Source organism: Lepisma saccharinum, chromosome 24 (assembly GCF_977018435.1).
Source record: "Lepisma saccharinum chromosome 24, izLepSacc3.1, whole genome shotgun sequence".
Taxonomy (NCBI): Eukaryota; Metazoa; Arthropoda; class Insecta; order Zygentoma; family Lepismatidae; genus Lepisma; species Lepisma saccharinum.
This window is the reverse complement of record NC_139252.1, coordinates 43,280,750-43,308,650: the sequence shown is the minus strand read 5'-3', so window position 1 is coordinate 43,308,650 and position 27,901 is coordinate 43,280,750. Positions and strand designations below refer to the sequence as shown.

Below are 27,901 nucleotides of genomic sequence, written 5' to 3'. Positions count from 1 at the left end.
TTGCACTGAGGTTATTAAAACAAACACTTCAAACTAATTCAGGTATATTATGCAATGTTTCATTCACTAATAAATTATGCAATAGAATTTTGGGGGAACTCACCGGCAAGTTTAGAAGAATTTAGAAAACAAAAGCAAGCCATTAGGATTATAGCAGGTATAAAGCCTAGGGAATCGTGCAAAACGCTGTTTAAGAAATTTAAAATATTAACCCTCCATTCTCTGTACATATATGAAATGTCATTATATTCAAGAAAAAATATTGCTCTGCAAAGTTCAATAGAACACACATATAACACCCGAAATAAACAGCTCTTAAAGCCTTACTTCACCAGGCTAACATTAGTTCAAGAGGGACCCCAACGGATGGCAATTAAAATATTCAACCATTTACCAAATGATATAAAAGCAGAAAGTATGACAAGTTTCAAAAATAAATTAAACAAACTATTAGTTAATAAGGAATATTATAGCGTTAGTGCATATCTAGATTGTAAATTATAGAAAATTTGTAATTATATATTTTTCTTTTATATGAACTGTACTGAACCCTCCAAATACCAATGTATATGGTTAATATGGAGTAATAAAAAATTGAAAAAATTCTTTCTTTCCTCAAAAGTCATTTTTACAATAAATTTGTGCCTAAAATGAAGTTAAATGCAGTGTTAAAAACTAATTGTTTCTTGAATAATAAGAAAATTCAAGTCTCCATTTCAGTCATCAGAGACAATACACTAAAGTGGAATCTCGATTTTACGTTTTTCAGGGAGATCAAGATGAAAAATTTTAACCTCTGGAGCAAGCCTTGGAAATTCACATTGATGACCAACCTCCCCTCTCCGCAACATATCCATGCCACATTTCCGAACAGAGTTTCACATTTTGGCTCATTATTCAACTTGTATGGCACCCAGGAACATGAAACATGTTTCATTCTCTTTGGAAATGTCCATTCTTTGAAAAGAATACTAAGGTTTGTACCTTCTCCCCAAAATAGTGGGAGAAGAGAGGGCAAACTCCATATTTTTATCCCATTCCTCGGTTCGGTGTTCTGAATTGTACACGGTTGCATGCTCTGATGTTTTACCTGCAAAACAAAACTTATCAGAACAACTGCAGTGTTCACAGGGCAGCAGACATATGTGAGTGGATTGATGAAAACTCAGGCAACCTGGCCAGCTAAATCACCTGATCTTAACCCCATAGAACATTTGTGGGACTATTTGGAAATTTGAAATGCCGAAAACAGCATCCCGGCAATTTGGAGGCCTTACGTAATCTTCTGATCAGCGAGTGGTGTCAACTGGATGTGTAATACCTGCAGAACCTTGTGGACTCCTTACCTCGACGAATCGAGGCAGTTATCAGGGCCAGAGGTGGTGTTACTCGGTATTAGAGTGATGTCTCCAGGGGGTGACTAATTTTTTTTCTGATGAGCTTACAATCACATAAGAAAGCGAGAGACTGCACAAAAATTAAAGCAAGCTCTAACAAACCTTATATATCATCCCCTTTGTGCCAGTATCTTGCATTACAGCAGGTGTCCAACCCTCATTGGTCGTCTCGACTGTGAGGTTGTGGAGAGTTATCCCAAGGGCAAATGGGTGTCCAGGATGGGTGATTTTGTCCTCGTAACGTATGTGTATATCCTTAACGTGCACCTGAACATTCCTTATGACCTGCGTGGCCAGTTTCTCAGTGAACGTGTCTGCAACTTCTGGAAGCACATCTGGAAAGAGAATATCATTAGCTTATTAAAATTGCATTTTTAAAACTATATTGTTATCTAATGTGAGGATGAGCCTCACATTTCAGTACACACGTAATTTGAGTCTTTATCACGGTTACTACAATGGGAATGAATGCATTTTATCAGATGGCAAGAGCAAGACAGGGAATAGTCAGCAGGAACAGTGAAAGTAATTTAATTGCTTCTTTCCCAGAGCAGTTTCTACAGTGGAAGATGCTGCATTTTATTTAATAACCACACAATTTTCAGGTTTAACACAGCCTGCCTACTGCTTCTACTTCGTTTATTTACTTATCTACAGCGTGTCCCGCTTATACATATAATAAAAGAAAAAAATCACAACTTTTTTATTTACCAATATTTTTTGTCCAAACTTTGTACAAACATGTAACAACTCAGAATTTTTTTTTTGCAAATCAAGAAAACTAGCGCACTTCCACATGTGAACCGTTAGTGGCACGGCAAATGTCAAACCGGTTGTCAGCCTCAAGCCACACGTTTTGAAGCATGTGCGGGGTAATGTTGCTTACTGCATCCATAATTCTTTCATGCAAGGCTTGCAAATCTCTAACCGGTGTACAGTAAACTTTGTCCTTAACACACCCCCACAACAAAAAATCACACACAGTGAGGTCTGGTGACCGTGGGGGCCATTCAATAAAATCCGAACCTCTTGCTATCAATTTTCCATTGAAATGCTCGTCCAGGAAGTCTCTAACGAGATTTGAGAAATGAACCGGTTTCGCGTAACTGTTTTTCCTATTTCTTTATTGAAATGTACGATGGTACTACTTCTTTAGCACCCAAACCATAACGTGCACAAAATCGTCTATGCACAAGTGTCACAGACTTCACTTCAGACAACGTTAAAACACAAAACATCTTTTCTTGTGGCGACCACATGATGAATGGCTACTGAGGAACTGATAATATCAGTTTTCAAGACATTCTGGATACTGCGCATGCACAACTACCACTGAATGTGTTGCTAAAAAAAATTTCTGAGTCATTCTTTAAATTCATTGTTAAAATGAAACAACAATCACATCATTCTGACAGTTTGTTTAGAAGTTATGAATTTTTCTTTTATTATACGTATAAGCGGGACACGCTGTATATAGTCGCTGTATTGTCAGTATTTGGAAACTAATGGGTAGTTGAATTATCCATATCTTGTGTGAATCGCATTATTAATATTATTGAGAAAAGTCTTCAAAAATATTAAATTCTGAGAATCAAACAACATCCATTCCAAAACCATTTGTAAAGTAAGTAGGTGGCAACTTTTACTTAAATACACAGATAATTCAAGCTCCCACATAGACTAATAAGAGCTCTCAGCTTTGGTGTTAGAGGACCCAGGTTCAATACACAGTGGTAACTTCCAACAATTTAGGTGCTTATCCCGCACCAGGAGGTCAACTGGAAAGAAGCAATTGCAGACTATTCCACCAAGTGAAGGGGCTTGATACAGTAACCTAGTGACACCCAATGAAGAGATGGTGGGCAATTCTAGCTTCAAAAGGTACCTCCCCGATGGCGTAGTGGTAACATCATTGCCTTGTAATCAAGGAGTCCCGGGATTGATACCCAGTGGAGGAACATGGCACAGTGGTTCAGATTCCACTTTAAAATGTAGGTCCAGTCCCAATTAGCCTTTCTGTGCATAAAGTGGACTTAAAACAACAAAATCAATCTAGCTTCAAAACACTTTTGCATCATGGGATTTAGTTTAGTTTATCAACAAACAATTTAGTGCAGCAAGAGTAATAAGGATCATTTCTTTCATGATTAGTGGGGGATGTACATTTTGTTTTGACAGAAACATGATGAAATGTGAGATTACCCACCGTTATTTTCACTTTACATTATTCGAAGAGGGGACTTGAATTTACACATTCTTCGGCACAAAACATTCCTAGGTTTTAATTCTTCTTTTTTTCCCCAGTTTTAAAGATGCCACTGACGATCCAGGAGAGAATTTAAGTTAATCCTTCTTGTTGGTGAAAATTCGACCCAGCAGGTTGCCCAGAAGTTCAACGAACAACACCTGGACCGTGATACCATCACACATGACACTGTTCCTAAGTTGAAAGCTAAGTTTAAGGAAACGGGTAGTGTGGAAGACAAGAAGAGAACTGGATGTCCGAAGACAGCAACTGATGAGCAGATGTCGACATATATCATTGCGTCCATGGTGAAAGGCCCGAAGAAGAGTACTCCCCCGTCGGAAGAAGGTCAAGGCGTAAAAATCACGCATCAAGACGATGCTTATCACTTTCTTTGACAGTGATGGCATGATCCACAAGGAATTCCTGCTGGAGGGATCAACAATTTTTCCGCCTTGGCCTTCTTCCGATGGGGTGATGCAGGATAATGCCATTCCATGCTTTGGCGTTTCGTTTCAGGGTCGTACCTCACACACCAGCTCTCATCCTCTGTAGCAATGCATTGTAAGAAATTTGGATCTGAATCCTCCAGATTTCTTTCTCTTCCCACGCCTCAAAATCGCTTTGAAAGGTCAGAGATTTGAGGATATTCCGGACATCCAACGGAACGTGACGAGGGTCTTGAACACCATCCCGAAAGAAGACTTTTCTAAAAGTTTCAAGGACATATACAGCCGTTCTCAATGGTGCATAGCCATGGGAGGGGACTACTTCGAAGGACAGTAAGATAGGTTTCATTAAGAATTCATCTACTTTCGATATTCAGGATCATTCACCGAACTTTATTGCCAGAGGTTGTATAAGAAGAATATAACCGACGTAAATTTGGAATCAATATATATATATATATATATATATATATATATATATATATATATATATATATATATATATATATATATATATATATATATATATTTCAATGTATATACAAGCTTCGATATATATTTTTCTCTGTATTGTGTACAGTTTTCAAATATAGATCCGCATTTAACTATATCCTCTTGGCTATAAAATGCTTTCTTATTTGGAATTCTCGAATAAAGAACCTATTCCCTTAGATTAAGATTTCTTAGCATTTTGTAGGTTTGGTGCGTATTACTCACAATTCCAGAATATAAAAAAAGACGTTAAAAACTGTACTTACGTATGTGAGTATGTTGTTCCTATTTTCTTTCTGTAGAACGACGATTCGGAGATTAACTATCCCTACAGAAAGAAAATAGGAACAACATACTCGCATACGTAAGTACAGTTTTTAACGTCTTTTTTTATATTATTAAGATTTCTGTAGCCGTGGTATAAATAGCATAGTCAAGTACGTACCCCCAGGGTCGTAGCATGTTCCAGAACTTTCCTTTCTTACAGCCAGCTGTTACGTGCATTTCGGTTCCTCTTTGTCTATTCTTAGCTCGGGTCAGGCCACGAGATGCCACCCAGTCGTGTAAATGAGTCTCCAAGGGACCTCTCTGCAGGCTAATGACAAAAGATAGGTTGGGTTACCCAAGTCATGCTAAAAGCTGTCACTTAGTCCGGGAAAGGAAAATAAGCTCGTAAATTCCTTTTGTATTTGTTGCTCAGCTGTCGAAAACCAGCTTCCATACGTAACTTTGGAGTCGGGGGGGAGGGGGGGTGCATCCACATGATGTGCCAAACCTTCGATTAACCCACCGTAAGTGTTTCACACCTAATAGAAAAGTATGAAGATAATCCACAAAAAGGAATTTTGTAATCCGCTGCATGGTCGATTTTTGAACCAAATTATGAGTAGCACCTTATATTCGATGGTTGAAAAATCGACCAAAATACGAGTAAATGTTAAGTCCACTTTATGCACAGAAAGGCTAATCGGGACTGGACCTACAAATAACAAAACTTTAGCAATAAAATTCCATCATTCAAGATATAAAAACAATGAAGAACCAGTAATAAAAATAGAAAATGAAAACTTCAAATATATAAATTCCATAAAATTCCTAGGTATTTGCATACAAGAAAATCTCAACTGGGACATACATATTGAGCAGCTAGCGTATACGAACCTTGAGGACCATAATAAACAGGGAGACAATAAGAACAACATACTTCAGTGTTTTCCAGTCGCAACTAATATACAGAATTGCTTTTTTGGGGGAATGCTAGAAACCGTGCAAAAATTTTTATTCTGCAGAAGAGAGTAGTACGAATTATGGCAGAATAGAAATGCCCATGGACATGGGTCAACGGAAATAAAGAATTATTATTATTACAGTTAAAAGTAGGATCCGAGCCACTGTGCCTTGTGCCTCGAGCTGGGTATTGAACCTGGGACCCCTTATTACAACACGATGGCATTACCACTAAGGCAATTTCATTATGGTGGATCACACACACTACGTGAAGCTAGTAGCAAATAATCTGTCTATTAAATCAGTCTACTAAGACAGTTATGTGTAAATTTTCACATAATTTCAATTGTAAGGATTATGTAGGTAAATACCAACTTGTAATCCTCAAGGATCAGAAAGTTAATTTTGTGGATATTCACTCCCTCAAAGTTAGCTTCATATACTATCAGTATGAAACAAAATGTTAATATCCACATTTCTGGAAATAAATGTTAACTTCTGTTCTGTAAAACGAACCAACTAGGACTGATCCATTGATTCTGTATTCTAATCTCTATGGTATTGATAATACCACACTATAGAATTGATAAGAAGGTTGCAATGATAAAATCTAACCGTGTACTACATATAATATCAATGGCGATAAATTACTCTCTCATATAAAACCAACCTTCACCACTTTGCTTCAGTTTTTGCCTCCGCTATTCTATCAAGCTCCAGTTGTTTCGCCTCCTGCAGCAACTTGTCTTCCTTCTCCGCATCGTACACCACCAGCTTGCTTGGAATTACTACCAGGAACAAGTTCTCCACCGAGGCTATCACAGGAGCTGTGTAAATGTTCTTCCATGGAATCTTAAGCACTAACTTGCCTGAAAAGAAAATGGACAAGAAAAAATACAGAATGAAACCATGCTTTTGCACACTCCAACATTATACCATTTACTTATCTGGTACAGTCATAGGTAAAAAAAAAGTGCACTGAAACTAGGATGTGTTCAGATTAAGGATAAATATCCAGAATTTCTTTTTAATCTCCACATCTGGCCATCCAAAAATGTTAACTAGCCATAGGAAACTGAGTTTTTCTAATCTCATATTTTAAATTTGAATTCACGTTTTCTCTTATTTTAGCTACAATCCATAAAAACACAAGCAATCAAGATTTCACTGTACATCATCAATTGCATTTCAAAAAGCCTTTCCACCATACTTTGTTCCCCTCCCTTCTCTGACCCCTTTATTTTCTTATTCTGTTACAATTTTCTTTGGAAGTCTCTCTTGATTCATTCTCAGTTTATGACTACAATATTTTAATATGTACTAGTGATGAACCACTATGGAATTATAGCAAATGCTAATAAGAAATTTACTTATCTAATGTATAGTTACAAATGATCCAGTTCATTCACATTCTTGATTAACATATACAATCAGATGACTCAAATGGGTCTTGCTTGGAAAAAAAAAAACCTTCCGAGGACAAATCGAAAAGTCTTTGCGCCTAACTATCTATTGCCAAATTACAAACCATAAAAGAAAAACAAGATATACACAATCTTCTACGTACTTTTTGCTACTTTTCCACATAATCACCACACCTGTTCAGGCACTTGTTCCACCGTACCACAAGTTTCGCAATGCTCGTTGCATAGAAGGTGGCCAGCTGATCACGGAACCAACAACGAACAACATTCTGCACTTCGGTGTCATTCATGAACCTCTGTCCTGCCAGGAACTTCTTCAACAATGTCGTAAACACTACCATAGGAAATGCCAAGTTCAGTGGCAATGTCACCATTTTTCACCATTTCATCAACATGGGTAATGTCGTTAAAGTCCGCCGATCGCTCATTGTCCTCCATATTTTCAAACTCCTTGCACCACCACTGTACACATCGCACTGATAAACACTTGTCCCCATACACTGGCTCCATTTCCCGGTGGATATCTGTGGCTGTTTGTCCCTTGCACCATAAAAAACTAATAACACTTTGCTGCTCATACAGCGTGGACTTACTGAGCACTCCGGCCATCTTTGCCAACTGATAACAGCACCGTGCCATGGAAGAAATTGGAAGTTACAAAGGGCCATTCTAAGAAAAGCCTACTGCATCGCTCGTACATCTCACTTTTGTAATAACACTTATAACAAGCTAGAAAAAAATTAGGTGCAAATACTTTTCGATTTGCCCTCGTATATTTAATGGGGCTGAGCCAATGTATAAGTATCAGAATATATTGGTTGGAATTTATGCTCTGATGCCAGCCTATACATTTTCAGTGTCTAGCTATTTTGAGGAGTCTCGGCAAAATTCAGAGTATTCATTTGTTTTGCATCAGTAATGTGTAAAAAATGTATTTTGTGATAAAATGGTAACTACAAGTACAGCACCTAGAATAACGTAGTGTGGAAAGCGGCATGCTTCTGCGCTCTCTGGCTGGTTCCACTCGAAAATGATGCGCTAGAGGCACTGGTGTTGACCCCGGTGCTTGGTGTTCGACTGCTTATAATGGAAGTAAATGGAGCTTTCGCTGCAACGTCTGATTCTTTTACATGAAGCATTTCTATGAATGTGATAATTGCTATGATATTTGGTACAGTGGTCGCGAAGATATTAACGAACATTCTAGACAGTCGACCACGTCCTGTTATAGTCATACTTTTGTTAATAATACGGGAGAAAAAATACACGTGGAATGCTCTTGGCAACTACATTTTTGTGTATGAATTAGGTTCATTATTATTATCATCATCATTTCTTTTAAAGATATACACACTGAAGCATTTGTATTTTTGATATTTACTGTCTCTTTTCTTCTGCTTTAAACTAATCGCGGCGATGATGATAATGATGATTGCATGAAACAACACGGGGAACCCCACAAAACTTTCTTAGTGCCATCGACATGAGTGTAAGGCAACTTTCAAACCAATGGGACAAGCGACACGGGATGTTCACACTGTCACACTAGTGACACACACTTCCAGACTGTAAAATAGCATTCATTGCACATGAGGGTCCAAACAGCAAACGACACGTTCATATGGCGTATTCGCGTGCTACTTGTTACTTCGATCGGAAAGCTCCTTAAAGGAAGGGTGCTGAGACCGAAGTGACGCGCTACAGGGGGAGTTCCCAACTAAGTGACAAGCGACATGGTGCCTTCAGTCTATTAGCAAGCGTTGCTTGCGAACAACCGATTGCCGACATGATAAACCGTACATTACAACTATAGATCTAGGCTACACGATAAGTCACACGTGTCGCTTTGTCGCTTCTGCGATGCTCAAACTGGGCCATTTCCTCAATTAGCTTGCAACATGTTGCCATGGTTTGTTGTTCGCGCATACGCGATGCAATGAGTGTCTTGCTTTAGTGAGATTGCGCACCAAAGCAACAAGCAGCACGCGACACTTATCGCTTAAGGATTTCACCAACCGAACGCTGGCCTGTGCTTCCCGTCATGCCGCTACGATGTGAAATGTTGCTCTTGATTGGCTCGTTTCCAAGCAACATGTGTCGCTTTGGTGTGAAAGTTGCCTTGGACCGAAGGACCCATTTCGCTTTGGTGTAAAATCTCCTCGAGGAAACTGTGCAGTCAGAGCTTGTGTCCCTACGGTTCAAAAGGCTGCATTGATTTCAAGCGACATTTGTGGTTTGTCGCCTCGGTATGAAATATCTCTCAGGATACTATTTATATTCTAATAACATAGAAAAATAAACTCTAATACACAGTCCAAGACCTGACGTCCGGAATCACATTGCGATGTTTCTTCTTGTGTTACGCATGCTATTTATTTATTTATTTTATTTTACTTTTCTTTCCAAATTAATGCCATTTCGTGACTGCAAATCACTCCACAAATATAACTGTTTCCATCAATTCTCTTACCGCCTTTCTAGAGAAACAAATCTACACAATATATTCCAAAAACTAACTAAGCCGCATTACTTTCATAACAAAATTAGCACCTGGGTCGATCGCACTGCCATCTACTTGTCATCGTCTCGGGGAACCAGTTTCTTGGGTCGTTTTCCACACTACGTTATTCAAGGTGCTGTACTACGAGTATTTTCAGATTCTGATATAATTATTGAATATTTTAAAGTAAAACTGCTAAATTGAAGCCAATTTTCAAGCATCATTATTGGAGGGATGAGTAATAGTCTTGACATCATTACTGGTGTCAATTCAAAGTGGCACTGGATCAGTCCTAATATTTTCGAATCCAAGATATATATATATGGAGTTTACCTTGCATTCATAAAAATACCAAAATGGTAGAATTTTGTACTACGTAAGTTATGGTTGTGTATGTAAATATCAGACAAGTTTTGATTTAAGGCTCGGCTGGACCTTTGGCATGCAATTGGGTGATTTTTTTCAAATTTTCCTCTCCATTCGAAAAACCTCTTGGATATTTCAAAATATGAAAAATTACATACGCTTAAAATTTCTTCTAGAGCATTGACGTGAATTTTCGTTTAGTTTTCTTTCACTGTTGTCTCGATATTATCAATAGTTTTGTGATTACGTAAGTCTATTAAACTATTGATAATATCTAGAGAACAGTGAAAGAAAACTACAGGAATTCTCAGCATATGTCATTTTTAATATTTTGAAATATCAAAGAGGTTTTTTCAATGGAGAGGAAAATTTAAAAAAATTTGCCCATGTGTGCATTCATTTCAATATCTTCGTATTGGGCAGTTCAACTAAAAAATAATCTGGACGTATGCAAAAGTATGAATTTCGCCCTCTATTGCAAGTGGAAGTGTCCTTTTATGTTGAATATTAAGCTAGACACGATGTTTGAAAAATATGATGAATAAAAATTTTCGGAATCCCATTTATACCTTATGAGGAATCAACTTCAACATCAAGTTACGGCTGATCAAATGGAAGTTTTGACTTTTCTGCTAGTCAAAAGCTTCATCAAACTGCCCTCTTTCGGTTATATATATTTCTGTCGTCAGAATTTTGATATTCCCAAGAGCCTTGCCTCCTATGGGCATCCTGGCAGCGTTGCCAAACCTGATGTCCATTTAAGAGCTAAATTTCACATTAAATTGAGTTAAAAGTGACTTTCAAGGAGCTAGATTTACGAAGGCTAGATCTGGCCCCAAAAGAGCTAAGTTGGCAACTCTGACTCGAAGGGAAGAGTCTTGCGAAAACTGTTCCGCATACTCTTAACTCCAAAAGAATTGAAAATATGTATTCTGGGTCAACTTTTCAAGAATTTTAACCACAGAAATTATATAAAAAGCAAGTAGACAAGCCAAATTGATAGTTGAAGTAGTTGTCTGTTGCTAGAGTAAAAAATAAAGAAATGCCAACAGCACCTGTGGAATTAAACCACCGAAGACATTATGGCTGACAACTGCACAACTAACAGACTATAACTGCAATTGATCCGACTGACGTTCATAAATTATTTTTCAATGCTGCTAATCTCAGCCACTGGTGCAGGGGATGTGATCAGCATCATGCTTAGAGGCACATTTACACCCCCCTTCAAGTATCCACTTATAAGAGGCTGAATGAAACCAAGAGCAGCTCCGTGCAGGGACACTGATTGAAAAATTTCCACCTTAGGAATAGAGCCCGGGTGGCAGTCTGATGTTCTACTGATTGGACCACCCTGGTTATGATAATAATGAAAACACTACTACAGTTAAATTAAGCAGGATCCTCCACAAAAAAAGAAAAATAAGCAATTATACACTACCTAGACGACCATAGACAGTCTTCACTGGAAGATCTAGGTCATCCAAAACACTCTCCTTCAGTATCAAGTCATGAAGTACCACATCACCTGCAAAGTACAACAATATACAAAATTATATAAAAAGGTATTCACATTGCAGACACTGACATTACACATGTGGCAGACATAATTATACTTATCCAATATTCTGCCAAGACCATGTAATCGACTACTTTATTGGCAGTACCCTCTCCGATAGTACAGAGGCATAGGCTCACACCTCTAATCAAGGACTCCCACATCTGGAGGACCGTACGACAGCGTAACTGACCCTACTTTAAACCATAGGCCCAGTCCCAATTAACCTACATGAACATGAAACAGACTTCAAATAAACTTTTGCCAAATTGACAGAGGGTCTCAATTCCACCAGTGAGGTCAAGTACCAACATGCAGGGTGGAAACACTTCACAAATATATTTCCTGGATGCCTACTATCTTCACAAGTAGTAGGTTAAAAAAAATCAATGCCAACAAGTATACCACTGGATACATCATCAAAATGAACATTTCAAATGAAATGTATTTACACCACTTTTAATGTATATTGACAGAGGCACATATTTTTGGTAAATAAAAAAGCAAAGTTTCGGAACAAAAACAGTCAATTTTGGGTTCAAAAGTGGTATATAAATAATTTTTTTGGTGTTGTTGTAGCAAGAAATTGGATAAAAAGTGGTGTAGCCTATATATAAAATGAGATTTTGTTTTTAAAATTGTGAAATAAATCTTCATTTGATTTAAAAACTGCACATATTTCAAAAATAAACATATCCCTTCTAATAGCACATTTATGTAGAGACTTGTGTTTCTTTCATTTACCATACATATATATATATCTCAGATTTTTATAGTCTTATGAATATATGCATGTGCATTTGCTTTCTTATTCAGATCCCCATTGCATCAACCACATACTTGTCTTAGCATTGATTAACTTACAACCTCTCCTTGTAAGGTATACAGAATAAAAGAAGAGCGTGCAACAAGGGCCTGGATATCTGATATAGAAATATGACGCAGACTTTTTTAAGCATCCAACTTTGGAAGCCCTGTCTTGATCTGAAAATTTGCTCATGGGAATGCAGCAAAATATTCAGATTAGAGGCACCCATATTTTGTTTTTGACAAAAACAGAAAATGTGAAATATCATGCTGTAGTGTTCATATTTCATGTTTCTGAAATATGTGAGGTTGTGCTGTAAATATTTGAGATGCAAAAAATGGACCTCTTTATACAGGAATAAACTTGGTAAGTTAAGTGAAATTGTCATGAACTTTATGCTACCACATGGACCAGCTGTTGGATATAGATTTGCAGCTGCAAGACAGCAACACCACCACCACCAGTGCTCACTTCCAATTCGTGATGTTTTAAAGATTGTGGGTGCCCAGTTCCTAAATGTTCCACAGGAAGGCATCACTCAATATCAAAGGAAGATACTGATGCAGTTGAACAAATTTTTAGTTCATTGAATTGCTAATTTCAGTTCTAAGCAGAGTGCACAGAAGTGGTATGCTTTGGAACCTGTAATATGTTTTGGAACTTGCACATATATTTTGGAAGCTTTAATATGTTATGCTTTGGCCGCGGTGGCTCAGTCGGTAACGCATCTGACTACTATGCTAAAGGTTCCGGGTTCGATCCCTGGCCGGTTCAAATCCGGGAACTTTTCTAACGGAAGCGGCCCTGGTGCCCACCCAGCATCGAATGACATGGGTACCTGGGGGGAAACCCTGGGGGCTAAAGGCAGTCAGGGACATGATGCTGATCACATCATCCCCACTTACGGCCCGATCAAGAAAGTGTGGGGCATTACCCCTACACCCCCTATATGCCTTCATAGCATGGTGCTAAGCAAGCTAAGCTCCATGCCATGAAGGGGTGTGGAGGTAACGCCCCACACTTTCTTGATTGGGCCGTGAGTGGGGATGATGTGATCAGCATCATGTCCCTGACTGCCTTTAGCCCCCAGGGTTTCCCCCCAGGTACCCATGTCATTCGATGCTGGGTGGGCACCAGGGCCGCTTCCGTTAGAAAAGTTCCCGGATTTGAACCGGCCAGGGATCAAACCCGGAACCTTTAGCATAGTAGTCAGATGCGTTACCGACTGAGCCACCGCGGCCAAAGCATAACATATTAAAGCTTCCAAAATATATGTGCAAGTTCCAAAACATATTACAGGTTCCAAAGCATACCACTTCTGTGCACTCTGCTTAGAACTGAAATTAGCAATTCAATGAACTAAAAATTTGTTCAACTGCATCAGTATCTTCCTTTGATATTGAGTGATGCCTTCCTGTGGAACATTTAGGAACTGGGCACCCACAATCTTTAAAACATCACGAATTGGAAGTGAGCACTGGTGGTGGTGGTGTTGCTGTCTTGCAGCTGCAAATCTATATCCAACAGCCGGTCCATGTGGTAGCATAAAGTTCATGACAATTTCACTTAACTCAACTGATATCTATAACATCTGCAATCCACCAATCACAAACATCCCTCTTTGTAGGTTGTGAATCTGAATATTCTCCTGCAGTTTCCGAGATCTTGGATGGACAAATGAAATTTCTTCTTTCTTGACCTTTAAAGTTCGTGCAATATATGTTTGCCCATCACTGTGAATCCAGACATGTCTCTTCTGAATTCCTTTCACAGGGGTAGTGAATGGTTGGACCATTTTTCTATTTTCTGCTGGCGGAATTCTTCAACTTCCTCTTTGGGCAACAGGATGAGGGCTGTTGATGTGCACGTATGACTTCACCACTCTTGTAAAATCCTCGGCATTCTGAATTGTAGCTGAACTTGGGCTGGAAAGATTATGTTTTGTAGCGTGGTGCTTCAGCAGGCCTGCTACACCATCGCAAGGCCCCTTCCCATAACCAGTAGCACTGTATACCCACTCCATTGGCACAAGCGACAGTCAATTCAAACAGTTGGTAACGATTTTTGAAGTGACTCGGGGCACCATCAGAAATAATGATGACTTTTCTGCCTGTGATTGCAGCTGTTGTTGAATTTTGCGTATTGCCAACAATGCATGTGCTGAGTCATGTCCTCAACTGCAACACTTGTGGTCTTGTTTTGAAAATATGTGACTCCTGTAAAAATTGAAACTTGGTCATTACTCCAGTGATACCCTTGTATTTCTTGTGGCAGAATCTCAGACCAATTCTCAGCAAAATCACAGTGAAGCACTAAACGTAGTTGTTCAGCCTCTACACATCCCTTCAACGTGTTGTTGTTGCAATTTCTTCAGATGTTGGTGTGTTACTGCTTTCACTGTCCATTTCCCAAGTTCGTCAATGAAGGTATCAATGGCTACAGTTTTCTTAATGAGTTTATTTTCCTCCCATGTTGCATATGTAACTTCCGAAGAGTCATCTGCTATGTCAAGTTTCCATTACCACATTCATACATATGTTTTGAAAGCTTGACTGGTAGACACCCTGCTACGTGTGCCGAGTGACCTCTTGCAGCCTCAGCTTTTAATAGGTAAGGATATTCTAGTCCTCAGAGATATATTATATATATTTTGGAAGCTTTAATATGTTTTGAAATCAGTGTCTGTTACTCATCTTTATGAAGAATTAAAATGCCATGTCAAATAAGACTAGATTTTGATTTCATGAGACCAATATGTGAGAATGTGGTAATGGAAACTGGTTTAATGTATGGCAAAATTTTCAATTGTTCATAAGACCTGTTAAACTCAAAAGTCGAAGTTCTCCTTTTCAGGGAATGTAGTACTTGGTACTGATCAACAGTAAAAAAAATCAATTTTTTTGGGATTGGCATTTTTTATACAAATTATTATTGATTTTTAAAAAAAAATTCAGAAGGCTAAAGCAAGAGAATTTGAACACATATTTCCAAACAGATGTTATCATTTTGTTCAGAAAATTATTCCCTTTCAAATAAAAAAACAGCAACAAAATATCTTGAACCGTTCCAGAGATAGAGCATTTTAATATTTTGCCGAAAATCGCACGTGAGAAAAACGCCCGTGGTACCATCTTTGGCGGCCTGTATCTCGGGGCAGGAATTTTTTTTGGACTAAACAAAAAAATATGGGTTTCTTACTTTGTCCTGAATTTTAACATGTTTAATTCAATAACATCTGAGACTATGAAGGTAACCCCCCTGCCTGAATTGATATGGACTATGCCATTTCATACAATTATATTAAAGCAAGAAGACTCTCATCACACCAAAAACTAACATCACCAGGGGAGCAAAGTATTGGGTAAAAATTTACTATCCTGCAAACACCTATAATTTCTTTCGCTTCGTCAATTTTTGACATTCGTACTTACCTATCTGCTTCACGGAAAATTCCTTAAGGTGTATTGACGTTTTTTTGATCAAAGTAATTGCAATTCTTCACTATTTTCCTTTGAATTTCGAGTCAAAATTTCCCACAGATTCCGGGCTCCGCCCCTGGGGTAATTGACCTACTGCCCCCGCCTCCACTCCAGCCTTTTCTATAGAATCCCTGTTAAAGGCATGTTAGAAATTGGCCGGAGTCACCTGCCCCCAAATGAGCCCCAAACTTTTAAATTTGAAGAAATCCGTTTTCAGGATACGGAAAACTTACTTCAATTTCACACAAAACACCTTCCCGATGTTAGACAATACTACAGGAACTTATTACGGTAAGTAGTTTCTTCTGTAAAAATGAAGAAATCTGTTCACAGGATAGTAAACAAGTACCAAGTATTGTTACTATCTTCTTATGGGACCACTACTCAAAACATACCACATGTTCCCATATGAAAAGAAAAGCATAGGTTATATATTGCTTGGGCATGCCAATTAATAATAATGACTAAACACAAATATATATTTTACTTTCAATTAGAATGCCATACCTCGTGTATCATAACTAGAAATCAACTGAAGATTAATTCCGAAAGATAAACTGAGAAACCAAATTTTCATGCACAGATATGTTATAAATCTTACAAAATTGCATTATGGTGCACAGAAAAGTTTGAGTAATATTTTCCCATTTGTTCAACTTAAATTCCTCATTCATTATTAGGCATAAAGTTTGAGTAATATTTTCCCATTTGTTCAACTTAAATTCTCATTCATTATTAGGCATTATCATGTATACTCTCCCTACCAGTCAAATCATTTATATGGCTAATACATGATAAGATAAGATTTATTTCCATCCACTTGATCATATGAGTACAAATAGCACTATGATATGAGATAGCTCAATTACATGTATAATTTTGAGTACAAAGGAATTAACACATACTTAAGCATATTAAAAAGTATAAAATAAAATTACATGTATGATTTTGAGTACAAAGGAATTAACACATACGTAGATATAGTATTTTTAAATTTATTGGAAGTTTTTCTCTGGAGCATAACACGAGTACATACACGTTGCTTGAACAATTCCACACCTAGAAAAAAATATTCCTGCAAGATCCCTTGTTGACACTTGGAAAGATGCCAATATAGTAAATCGTCGTAGTAAACATCACATGCATGATCATAACATATGCAGATATCCTTCGTCCCATCCAAATATTAACGATAAATATCCAAAAATTTTATTAGGCACAAGAATCCATCACTCAAACTTACTTTACTAATGCTTAATCTTTTACATAAAAATGCCACTTAATATAAATTTAACAATAACAAGTCTATTCCTTTTTAATTAATAAAAATATTGACTTACCTCCCCATATTCCAATTTTCAACTGTGATCTATCTAAATTTTCTACATAATCACCAATAAACCTATTCACTATTTCTACCACAAGTGATTCGAACACCATTTTTGTGTTGTCAAAATTGTAGTTTTCAACACAAGGAGAGGTTTTATTAAGTTCCAATGCATGTATACGCTGTTCACGCCCTCCTCACTGCAGACTACACGAAATCCGCATCGCCATGTTCAAAACACTGCTGCTGGACGAGTTCTGAGTCGTAGAGCATCAGAAGGAGTTTCCCGCGTGAAACAAAAGTAAGCTGGCAGAGCGCATGAAAATTACGGCGGAAATCCTCGGCAATGCTAAACAAAATAACGCAAATGATTTGTACGGTTGTGCGGCAAAAGTTTATTTATGATATTTTAGAATATCTGAAGAGGATTTCAAATATGTCACTGCCATAAATAGTCTTTTCTCCACGTCGCCGGTCTCGTTTCATTCGCAATCGTTCGCGTTCGCATGGCTCCTCAACAAAAGACGATCTATTTCCTTTATTCCTTAACTCTACAAACTCTACCTACTTCCAAACTCGTTGCTTCTGCTGCACTAATGCACAGATTACTTGGTACATGATATATGATCTGTGACACGAGTCGTGGGGACACTTGTATAACTTGTAACACCTGTACGATAAATACGACACGAGGATTTCTCACTTAAGATAAAATTAGTAACAAAGTTATGGGTTTAGTAGATCTCACTGCACAAAATGAATCGTTGTGCAATATGCTCTGTAATTTTCACTTATCTCCTTTATTTTAGCGGCAAGAGCGGGTGCATTTTAAGAAGAACAAGTAGATATGTCATTCAAAAGTGACACAGGCGCAGTACATGTTATTTCATAATCGTCTAAAACAGAAATAACATTCAGTTATCGCGATGTGTAGGATGCTTTCTGTCATGAAAACAGTCATAAAAATAAACTTTGCATCAGAGGAATGTACATTTTATCGCCGATGACGTAATGCCCACGTTTCTGGAGGCTTGAGCCTGGGATATGTCATTGAAACGAACGTATGTAAATCAGACACAGGTCCACGTGGACGATGATCGCCCCTCCCCACTGTTCAGACCACGCAGTACGCCTAGGCCCCTCATGGGCTGTTGCGCAACGGATTATTATTATTATTATTATTGGTGACTATTGTTCTACTGTGGATTTGTCATAGTGTTTTTTGTTGTTGTTTTTTTTTAAGTCCTGTACCATAGAATATGTACCGCCAATGTGATAAATTATGGTAATAATGAAGAAAAAATAACATTCATCCAGGATTCGAACCCAGCAGGCCCGTACCCAGGATTTTTTGAGGGAGGGGCCAGGAACGAAATTACACACACACACACACACACACACACACACACACACACACACACACACACATATATATATATATATATATATATATATATATATATATATAGAGAGAGAGAGAGAGAGAGAGAGAGAGAGAGAGAGAGAGAGAGAGAGAGAGAGATTACAAAAAGTTCAAATAGTTTTGTGTTCTGCAAATTAACAATGTTTTCTAATTTCCTTCATTTTCTTATGAGAGTGCCATTGAAAACCCATGATAATTCTATGTTAAGAAAATAAATGTTGCGTATTAGCAATTATTATTACCATAAAAAACATGTCTAAATGTTAGTTTACAAGAAAAATGAAGAGAGTTTTTTCGCATCATGACTGCAGTTCGAAAATGTCGGGACAGGGATTAAAAATAACCCACGATCCTGAATAAATCGGTGAATCGGACTTGATTTGATTTGATTTGATTTAGTTTATTTTACTTCGCGTTTTGTGCCTCTTGGCTAATTTGCGAAGATGGGGATGATTGATGAAATGATGAAATTGATGAATGGACATTCACAAACAACCAAGCCCGACCAGGATTCGAACCCGGGACTCTTGGCGTCGCCGGTGAATCGGACGTCTGGTAGCCTTGCATCAATGATTATATGACTAAAACTACCCAATATTGTAGACTGGAGACTTCTACACAAGAAACACATTCATTTATGTAAGAACAAAATTGAAATTTTTAAAATTTGGAAAATCGACGGTTATTTTTGTAGTTTTTTATAGGTTCATTAATTTTTCACTGTTCGAGGGGAGGGGCATTGAACACTGTGTACGGGCCTGGAACCCAGGGCTCATTTTTGTTATCATCGGTTAGATAAAATATGCAGATTCCCAGCATGGTAAGACACTCTCAAAACAAATCTCTCTAAAGTGTCACTTCTGGATCCCCCACTGATGTATATAAATGTTTTAAGCAAAAGGTTGTCATTAATTATCACATTAATTGTAATAAATTAAGTGTATTTGAAACTGAATCTATTTCCGTGGAGATACATTTTTAGGTGTTCAAATCATAATATTCGGTCCCGATTAAATAAGCTGACCTCCGCGACGGAGTGGTAAGCACAGCGCGCTACGACGCCGGGTGTCCAGGTTCAAATCCCGGCCTGGGCATTGGTGATTCTTTGTGAAATTGTGAGCATCCCTTCATCAATTTAATAAGTATCATCAATCATTTTCATTTTTGCGATTAGTCAAAAGTAGATGAATAGGGAAGTAAATTAAACTAAATCAATCAATCCACCAATCGATTAAATTAAGGTTTAAATTAATATAAAAAATATTAAAACGTAAAACTATATTAAGTATAATTCCCAATTTTTATTGAGTGAAGTATTGTTAATTTAAATAGTTCAAATACAGCGGATTTTGCCGGGACGGACAAAACGCCCCGTTTAGCAATACAATTTAGAAAAGGGTACGAAATGCAAATTGAAAAGGTGAGACATTTCAAGTATTCAGTGCGTGGAATTCCTACTTTGTAAAATAATGAAAACACTCTATTTCCTGTGTCAAGAGCAAGCAGATTCAGAAAAGAGAACGTACATGCGGAATGGAAATGGACGTGCCGATTGTTTAACCTCCCCCCCTCTCTCTCTCTCGTATATTTTTTCTCTTTCTCCTCTTTTCTGCCTCTATATATTCCTTCCTCCCTCTCCCGCTTCTGTCACTTTTTATCAATGTTTCGCTTTCTCTATCTTACCCCGTTCCAGAGGCGTACTGACCCAGAAGGTTTTGGTTTCGAACCTATGGAAAAAGTGACTTACATACTACAGTTAAGCACCGGCAGACAAACAGCATTTTTGCATAATAGCGGCGTTCAGGATGAAGGATGGAGATCATGATCATTGAAAGAATGATTGATTGATTGATAACTAAATATCAATATCAAATGAATCAAACGAAACTGAACTACAGATTAGATTATTTACGTCCCATAGAATAAGATTGGAAACTTCAATGATAAAAGGGTAATTTTAATATAGTTGATTTCAGCGCCGTCATCGGGAAGTAGCAGAATTACAAATCACTTAACTCTCTTTGGAGATATTCATCCTTTCCCAAGGGAGATAAATGTATAGTTCAACAATTTCCCGATGATGGCGCAGGAATCAAATATATTAAAATTACCCTCTAAACATAATGATTTCCAATTTTATTCAATGGAACGTAAATAATCTGTAGTTCAGCAATTTCCCGATGATGGCGCTGGAATCAACTATAGTAAAATTACGCTTTTAACATGGAGGTATCCAATCTCATTCAATGGGACGTAAATAATCTGTAGTTCAACCATTTCCCGAAGATGGCGCTGGAATCAGGGTTGGCAAAATTTATGTGGATTTCTTTTTAAAGAAAACAGTTCTTTTGTTTGAAACAATGTTTTAAACCGTGTTTTAAACAAATAAAACGTTTAAAACATAATGCCAAGCATACTTATTTTCTAAGAATAATGATGAATAAGGAATCTGTTAATAATCCAAGAAAGGACCATGTTCCTAGTTATAAAGTAATCGCTTGACTAACTTCTTAAAATACTTATTTTTGTTAATCTTAAAAGTTAAATCTCTCATGTAGGCTGTTCAAGAAGCTTCAAGTAAATCACAGTTGCTAGGCCACACTCTATCCACGTGGTAGCTACTTTGTTTTTCGGAATACGACATTCTTTCGTCAATGCAACAAAATATTGACATTAATAACTGTGTGCAGTGTATTAAGTGAGGAACAAAACGGTTTCGTCCATATAGTACTCATTTTTTTTAAACACTTGTAAAAAAAACATACCCAGATGAGATGTTTTAAAGATTGGTTGATTGATTGATTGCGTTGGTGTTTTAAGTCCACTTTTAGGTTTATGCACTGTAAGGCTAATCGGGACTGGACCTACAGTTTAATGTGGGATCCGAACCACTATGTGCCTCCACCGGTATCGGGACCCCTTGATTACAAGGCGACGACGCTACCACTGCGCCATCGGGGTAGCCCAGACGTTTAAAAGAGGCCCACGGGTACTCATCACGATATGTTTCTTGTTAACTGTTTACACATTTTCAGCCACTCAACAGATTTTTGTGCATAATAAACAAAATGACACGGAATGAATGAAAATACAAAGTTACAGAACACGCAAATAACCACAAACTATCAAACATCAAGTATCAAAATGTGTTTTAAACATGTCTGAAAAAAACATGTTCAAAACACATTGTTTTAATGTTTTAAACATTTGTAAAAAACAAAGCCGTGTCTTTTAAACGTTTAAAACAAGTTGATTTAAACACTTTTGTTTTAAACATGCCAACCCTGGGCTTGACCAAGAAAGATGTTTTGAGAAGTGTGCGATAAATCAAGACCCTTCAGTTTCGATTGTATGATTTGGTATATTATATTTCGCTTCTCTGCCACTTTTGGCTAATTGAGAAGATGAGGATGAATGATTGTATGATGAAATTGATGAAGGGACACTTACAAAGAACACTAATGTCCAGGCTGGGATTCGAACCCGGGTCCCCTGGCGGCGTAGCGCCTTCCGCCCTTAGCATTTCCCTCACGTTCGACAAAAGGAGAAAGTTCCGCTGCTGCACCTCATCAGCAGCAACCATGGTTACCTGTCCATTTAAACAGGAAATGTGATGACGTCATTCTGTTTGTAGCTGGGCGTGGGTAGCCTCAGTCTTCACAGCAGTGACCTTGAGTTCGGAAAACATGACATAACTTCAGGCGGTGACAGGAAAGCCGAAAAGCTACATCACGAGTTCTTCCTAGTTTTCCCCCTCAAATAGAATCTCTCCCGGACAGAGTCGGCCCTAGAGAGAGAGAGAGAGAGAGAGAGAGAGAGAGAAAATTCGGGAACTCGAGACCCTGCGTTTCAGAAAGACCTGCAGGGCCGCAGAAGATAAGATAAGACTAATTGTTGTGCACGGTGTATTAGGAGTTTACAAGACGCAGGTGCTTCCAAATCTGATATTTCCTTACTATTTTTACAGAAAAAATAGAATTACTGAAATCATATTCTAAACAAAGTACATAAAAGAATCATGTTCAAATATTGCAATCAAAAATAGTTAATGTGCACTATTCGTTTATTTACAGAATGAAATCAGGAAGTGGAACTATTCATTTGTATGACACAATGTAACTTTATTACAGCCTGAAAATTCAACGAAAAGTAAACAGAAGAAAACGATCATGAAGTTACTGACGAACATTTACATGACAATAATATTTCTCACTTATGTCACATGGTCTTTCTTCTAAACTGAGGGTCAACCAGATTTCAAATGGGCGGCTTCCTGACCCCACCGTAGTGTCGCCACTATAGTTGAAATTGCCAGTGCAACTAGATACCTAGATATTTAATTCGAGTCAAATATATAGAACGCGGCATTTTCCCTCATAACAGTGCTGCTCCCTTAAAAAGCACTGCTTCAATTTGTATTTATCCTGTCTTACATATAATTGTCATTCTCTTATAATAATTAACGCAAATTATCGTGACTGAAATGAAATTATTAGGCCTGGGCCGATATCGATGTCGATGTATCGGTTAGAATTTATTTACCACACCGGCCTATCCTTGTCCGGCATTTTGGTTTTTCACAGGCTCCACAAAAATACCGCGCGACACTTACGCGGAGTCTCATTCGAAGTTTCCTTTTATTTTCAACCAGTTTTATGTGGAGAAACTTAATTTTATGATAACATGTAATTTAATGATATAATTCGTCAATGTTTTAGCCAGCCCCCGTGGCGGAGTGGTTAGCACATCGCGTTACAACGCAAGGGGTCCCGGGTTCGATACCCGGTGGAGGTACATAGTGGTTCGGATCCCACTTTAAACTGTAGGTCCAGTCCCGATTAGCTTTACTGCGCATAAAGTTTTTTGATTGAGTTGGTGTTTTAAGTTCACTTTATGCACGGTATGGCTAATCGGGACCGGACCTACAGTTTAAAGTGCCTCCACCAGGTATCGAAACCGGAACCCCTTGATTACAAGGCAACGACGATACCAGTGCTCCATCCACTGTGCATAAAGTGGACTAAAAGAAACACCAAATCAATCAATCGAATCCCGACCTGGGCATGGATGTTTGTGAGTGTCCATTCATCAACTTCATAATGTCATCTAGACTTCGGATTTTTAGGTTCTAAAAAATGTGCTTTTAGGTTCCTAAAATAGGCTCTAAAAATCCTAAAATAGGTTCTAAAAATCCTAAAATAGGTTCTAAAAATCCTAAAATAGGCTCTAAAAATCCTAAAATAGGCTCTAAAAATATGTTCTAAAATTCCTAAAATAGGTTCTAAAAATCATAAAATAGGTTCTAAAAATCCTAAAATAGGCTCTAAAAATATGTTCTAAAAATCCTAAAATAGGTTCTAAAAATCATAAAATAGGTTCTAAAAATCCTAAAATAGGTTCTAAAAATCATAAAATAGGCTCTAAAAATCCTAAAATAGGTTCTAAAAATCCTAAAATAGGCTCTAAAAATATGTTCTAAAAATCCTAAAATAGGTTCTAAAAATCATAAAATAGGTTCTAAAAATCCTAAAATAGGTTCTAAAAATCATAAAATAGGCTCTAAAAATCCTAAAATAGGTTCTAAAAATCATAAAATAGGTTCTAAAAATCATGAAATAGGTTCTAAAATCCTAAAATATGTTCTAAAAATCATAAAATAGGTTCTAAAAATCATAAAATAGGTTCTAAAAATCCTAAAATAGGTTCTAAAAATCATAAAATAGGTTCTAAAAACCTTAAATTAGGCTCGAAAAATCCTGAAATAGGTTGCAAAAAGACTTAATTTGGTTCAAAATTCCTGAAAAATACTGATTAGATACAATCGTTAAAAACAAAATTTCACAAGAACTGCAATAATCAAATATTAATTTTCTAAACAAATTTTCATTTCTTTATATCATTTTCAAAATTATCTACAAATTATTATAATACTGCACTTGTGCTGCTAGAAAATGCTACTTGTTGATATGAAAAATGAATTACGTATGTATAATTTGCTGCACAATATCAGGGTTGCTACTCATTTGGAATTCCTTGAATTCCCGGAATTACACGTGGATTATTGGATCCGGAAATTATGCGTGAATTATTAGCTCTGGAAATTATTCATGAATTTTGGCAAAACATGACAAAAGGTACAACCGGATGTTTTGTCTAGCAACTTTTATTAATCCAAATCCCATTAAATTTATACAAGTTTATAAATGCCCTGAGGCAAGTTTCTCTCAGTTTAGATTGTATTTTTTTAGGAAGAAAAAGAAAGCTACATGGAAAATAAAACAACATTTTCTCAATCTGTTAACTTTGTTAGTATTTTGCAGAACAATCTATCTGACAGACGGAAGATTATTACAAAATAATATATCTTGAAGTTGATTAGGTCAATTTTTTGTTACATTGGAATCATACAAACCCTTTATATTGTCAATATTTTTGTATATGGAAGGGAGGGTGAGAGTCGGTAATACGTAAGGTTGGAATAGAGAAAACATCTGCTCGTATCTTTGAATTTTTGGAAAGTTCGCCTCGAAAACAAGGAATTATACTTAATTTTATCATGGTAACCACCATGAATCTTGTGTTATCCACACTCAAACTCCACCTTTGTCTGTGAGGATCATTTCATGTGCTGAAAATTATCTTTCAACAGAAATATAGTCAGTAGTGCAATTGTAATCAAGGGGTTCCGGGTTCGATACCCGGTGGAGGCACATAGTGGTTCGGATCCCACTTTAAACTGTAGGTCCAGTCCCGATTAGCCTTGCTGTGCATAAAGTCGACTTAAAACACCAAATCAATCAATCAATCAAGGCAAATTTGAATGCTGAGACATTACCTCGGAAGGCGTGAATGCCAAAAAAGGACCAAACTGTTTTCAATTGGGACTGTGCAGGCAGTAGAGACGATTAGGTGCCAGAACTGAAAATGGGGTTGGAGGGGGGTGGGGCAAGGACAGTTTACTTTATCTTAGTAGGCAAGGCTTAGCATTAAAAGTCTATAGTGCAGGGGTAAAAAGTAGAGGGGAACTGTCCTCACTATCTGCAGGGAACAGTGACGTCAGACATTTTTTTGTTTTGTTTAAAGCTTTGATAAACATCATACACTTGGAGGGAGGGAAATCGACAGAAAACATGTTTCAAACACGGTAGTCATTGAATTATTTCGACAACAAACCTAGTGAGATATAAAAATCCTGTAAAACCTAAAAAAAGGTTTAGGCACATAAACCTAAAATAGGTTCTAACAAGCAAAATAGGTTATTTTAAGCACTATAAAACTTAGTTGTTTCGTTTTTTAATGAAACGCTGATATCACTTGTTATTTCTTATTTACCTGCAAAGGAAAAAATAGGATAAAATCCTAAAATCTGAGGTCTAGTCATCACTCATCCCATCTTCGCAAATTAGCCAAAAGTGGCACAAAAAGAGATGTAAAATCAATCAATCAATCGTGAATATTTTAAAGCATAAATCTTGGTAAATTAATGCATAAGAATAGAGTAGAGTACTTACACGCTGATATAAATCAATATTTTGAACATCTTTTAATTATTACACTATTCAAACATCGGTATCGTTTGGAATCGGTAAGAGTATCGTTATCGGTTCAAAGTGGTATCGGCTGCCCCTAGAAATTATATAAATAATTTTAGGCTGATAATCATTTCCAAGGGTTTCCCCTCCGTTTCTCGAAAGAAGTAATTGTTCTTACTTCCAAACTACTGAACATTTCTTAGCTTGTCTTTCATTTTGATGAAGATGAGTGATGATATGATGAAGGGATACTCAAGAACAACACCCATGACCAGATCGGGATTCGAATCCGGTACTCCCGGCGTCGTAGCGCACTGACTAACCCACCATGGTACTAACCACTCCGCCACACACCATATAATTGTATAGCTGCAGTGATCTACAAGTTTAAGTCCATTTTGCCTTTCTCGTAACCTGGTTTCAGTGAGTTCGAAGGAGAGGTTATCGCTGTGGTAAGATACAAGGGAAAGCCGTCAATAGCAACAGCTCTTTATCACTAGTTACGTGACAGTCGCCTGCTGCGGCCTCGTCTGTGGGAGGAAGGGGGGGGGGATCACGATACACACGGAAGGAGGTCGAGCTTCCATACGTGTGAGCTTCACCATTTGTGTTTTGTCTGCAATCGCGTGTAAATATATGTTCTTCACCAAAGTTTATGCGTTTATGTTATATTATAATGAAGATAACTTTTTTTTCCATCTAGTATCTACAACCACTTCTACATCAAAATGCACTTTACAATTTACAAACATCAAAATATTTTGTAACAATTTCTTTCATTGATTTGGTATATTTCACTTCGCTTTTCTACCACTTTTGGCTAATCGCAACGATGAGGATGAATGATGATATGATTAAATTAATGAAGAGACACTCACAAGGAATACCCATTCCCAAGCCGGGATTCGAACACGGGATCCCCGTATCGTATCATGGCATGGGCATATATGTTCTTTGTGAGCGTCCCTTCATTAATTTCATCGTGTCATTACTCATTTTCATCTTCGCGATTAGCCAAAAGTGGTAGAAAAACTAAGAGAAATAAAAATAATAAATCAAGATCGCCTCTCGACTACTCTTGGCATTTGTAGTGCAAATCAGTGCTCGAAGTGGGGGAAAGGCGAAGGATGGTATCCCGATCCCCCAGATAGGATTTTTTTATCCCCACAGCTACTGCACTGTCTCCATCTTGATCCATACAACACCCCCCTCCTAACCTCAAACTCGACCACCACTTCGAGGTACTTAATACCACATATATATTTAGTTTGAGATATTAGTAGAACAAGCTTTACCCAGAGTAATTCAGAAAACCAGCCAATGAGGCCACACATACAAAGGGAAATCACACGGAGAGAGACATTAAGAGTATATAAGCGAGTTTTGTCTATAGAGCTGTATCTTCCACGTATGCAACAAATCTCACACAATAAATAGCTTAGCAAGGATGAGCCTCCAGTTTGGTACTAGCGTACATAGCTGGCAGAGGGAGCGAACGTGAAACACTTGCAAGAGGTTGCCATGAAGTGCGAAAATGCGAAAATTCCTCTCTACACTAGAAAGGGACAATTTCCATCCTTCAAGCTGCTTCTTCAAATTTTTCTCTTCTGAAAAGAATTACAATTGAGAAGAGAGAAAGAAAGGGAGAGATTAGGAAAGAGTATGAGCAAGATA

At 37.5% G+C, this 27,901-nt stretch overlaps 2 protein-coding genes across 3 annotated transcripts in view; both read right to left on the bottom strand.

The window, feature by feature from the left end:
* Positions 1–1,685, bottom strand: part of Vps13 (vacuolar protein sorting 13C) — a 168,880-nt gene extending 167,195 nt beyond the window's left edge. For both annotated transcript variants that reach the window (XM_083110859.1, XM_083110860.1), the window contains exon 1: positions 1,500–1,685. In XM_083110859.1, the coding sequence (XP_082966985.1) occupies positions 1,500–1,535 (36 nt within the window). In that variant the 5' untranslated portion in view covers positions 1,536–1,685. The remainder of the gene's footprint in view (positions 1–1,499) is intronic.
* On the bottom strand, positions 1,601–17,516 carry LOC145978312 (intermembrane lipid transfer protein Vps13-like). Its single transcript, XM_083110861.1, has 4 exons — positions 17,286–17,516; positions 11,542–11,628; positions 6,481–6,679; positions 1,601–1,732 (listed from the first exon to the last, which is right to left on the bottom strand). The coding sequence occupies exons 1-3, from the start codon at positions 17,383–17,385 to the stop codon at positions 6,483–6,485; spliced, it is 384 nt and encodes a 127-aa protein (XP_082966987.1). The 5' UTR covers positions 17,386–17,516; the 3' UTR covers positions 1,601–1,732; positions 6,481–6,482.
* Between the last annotated feature and the right edge of the window lie 10,385 nt (positions 17,517–27,901).

What these genes read in the sequence shown, in the direction of transcription:
- LOC145978312 (XM_083110861.1), bottom strand. Translation starts at nt 17,385, where the DNA reads ATGGTGTTCGAATCACTTGTGGTAGAAATAGTGAATAGGTTTATTGGT. An exon ending in GAAAATTGGAATATGGGGAG is followed by an intron (nt 11,629 to 17,285) that starts GTAAGTCAATAT and finishes TGTACTTTGCAG; the next exon opens with GTGATGTGGTACTTCATGAC. An exon ending in GACTGTCTATGGTCGTCTAG is followed by an intron (nt 6,680 to 11,541) that starts GTAGTGTATAAT and finishes TTTTCTTTTCAG; the next exon opens with GCAAGTTAGTGCTTAAGATT.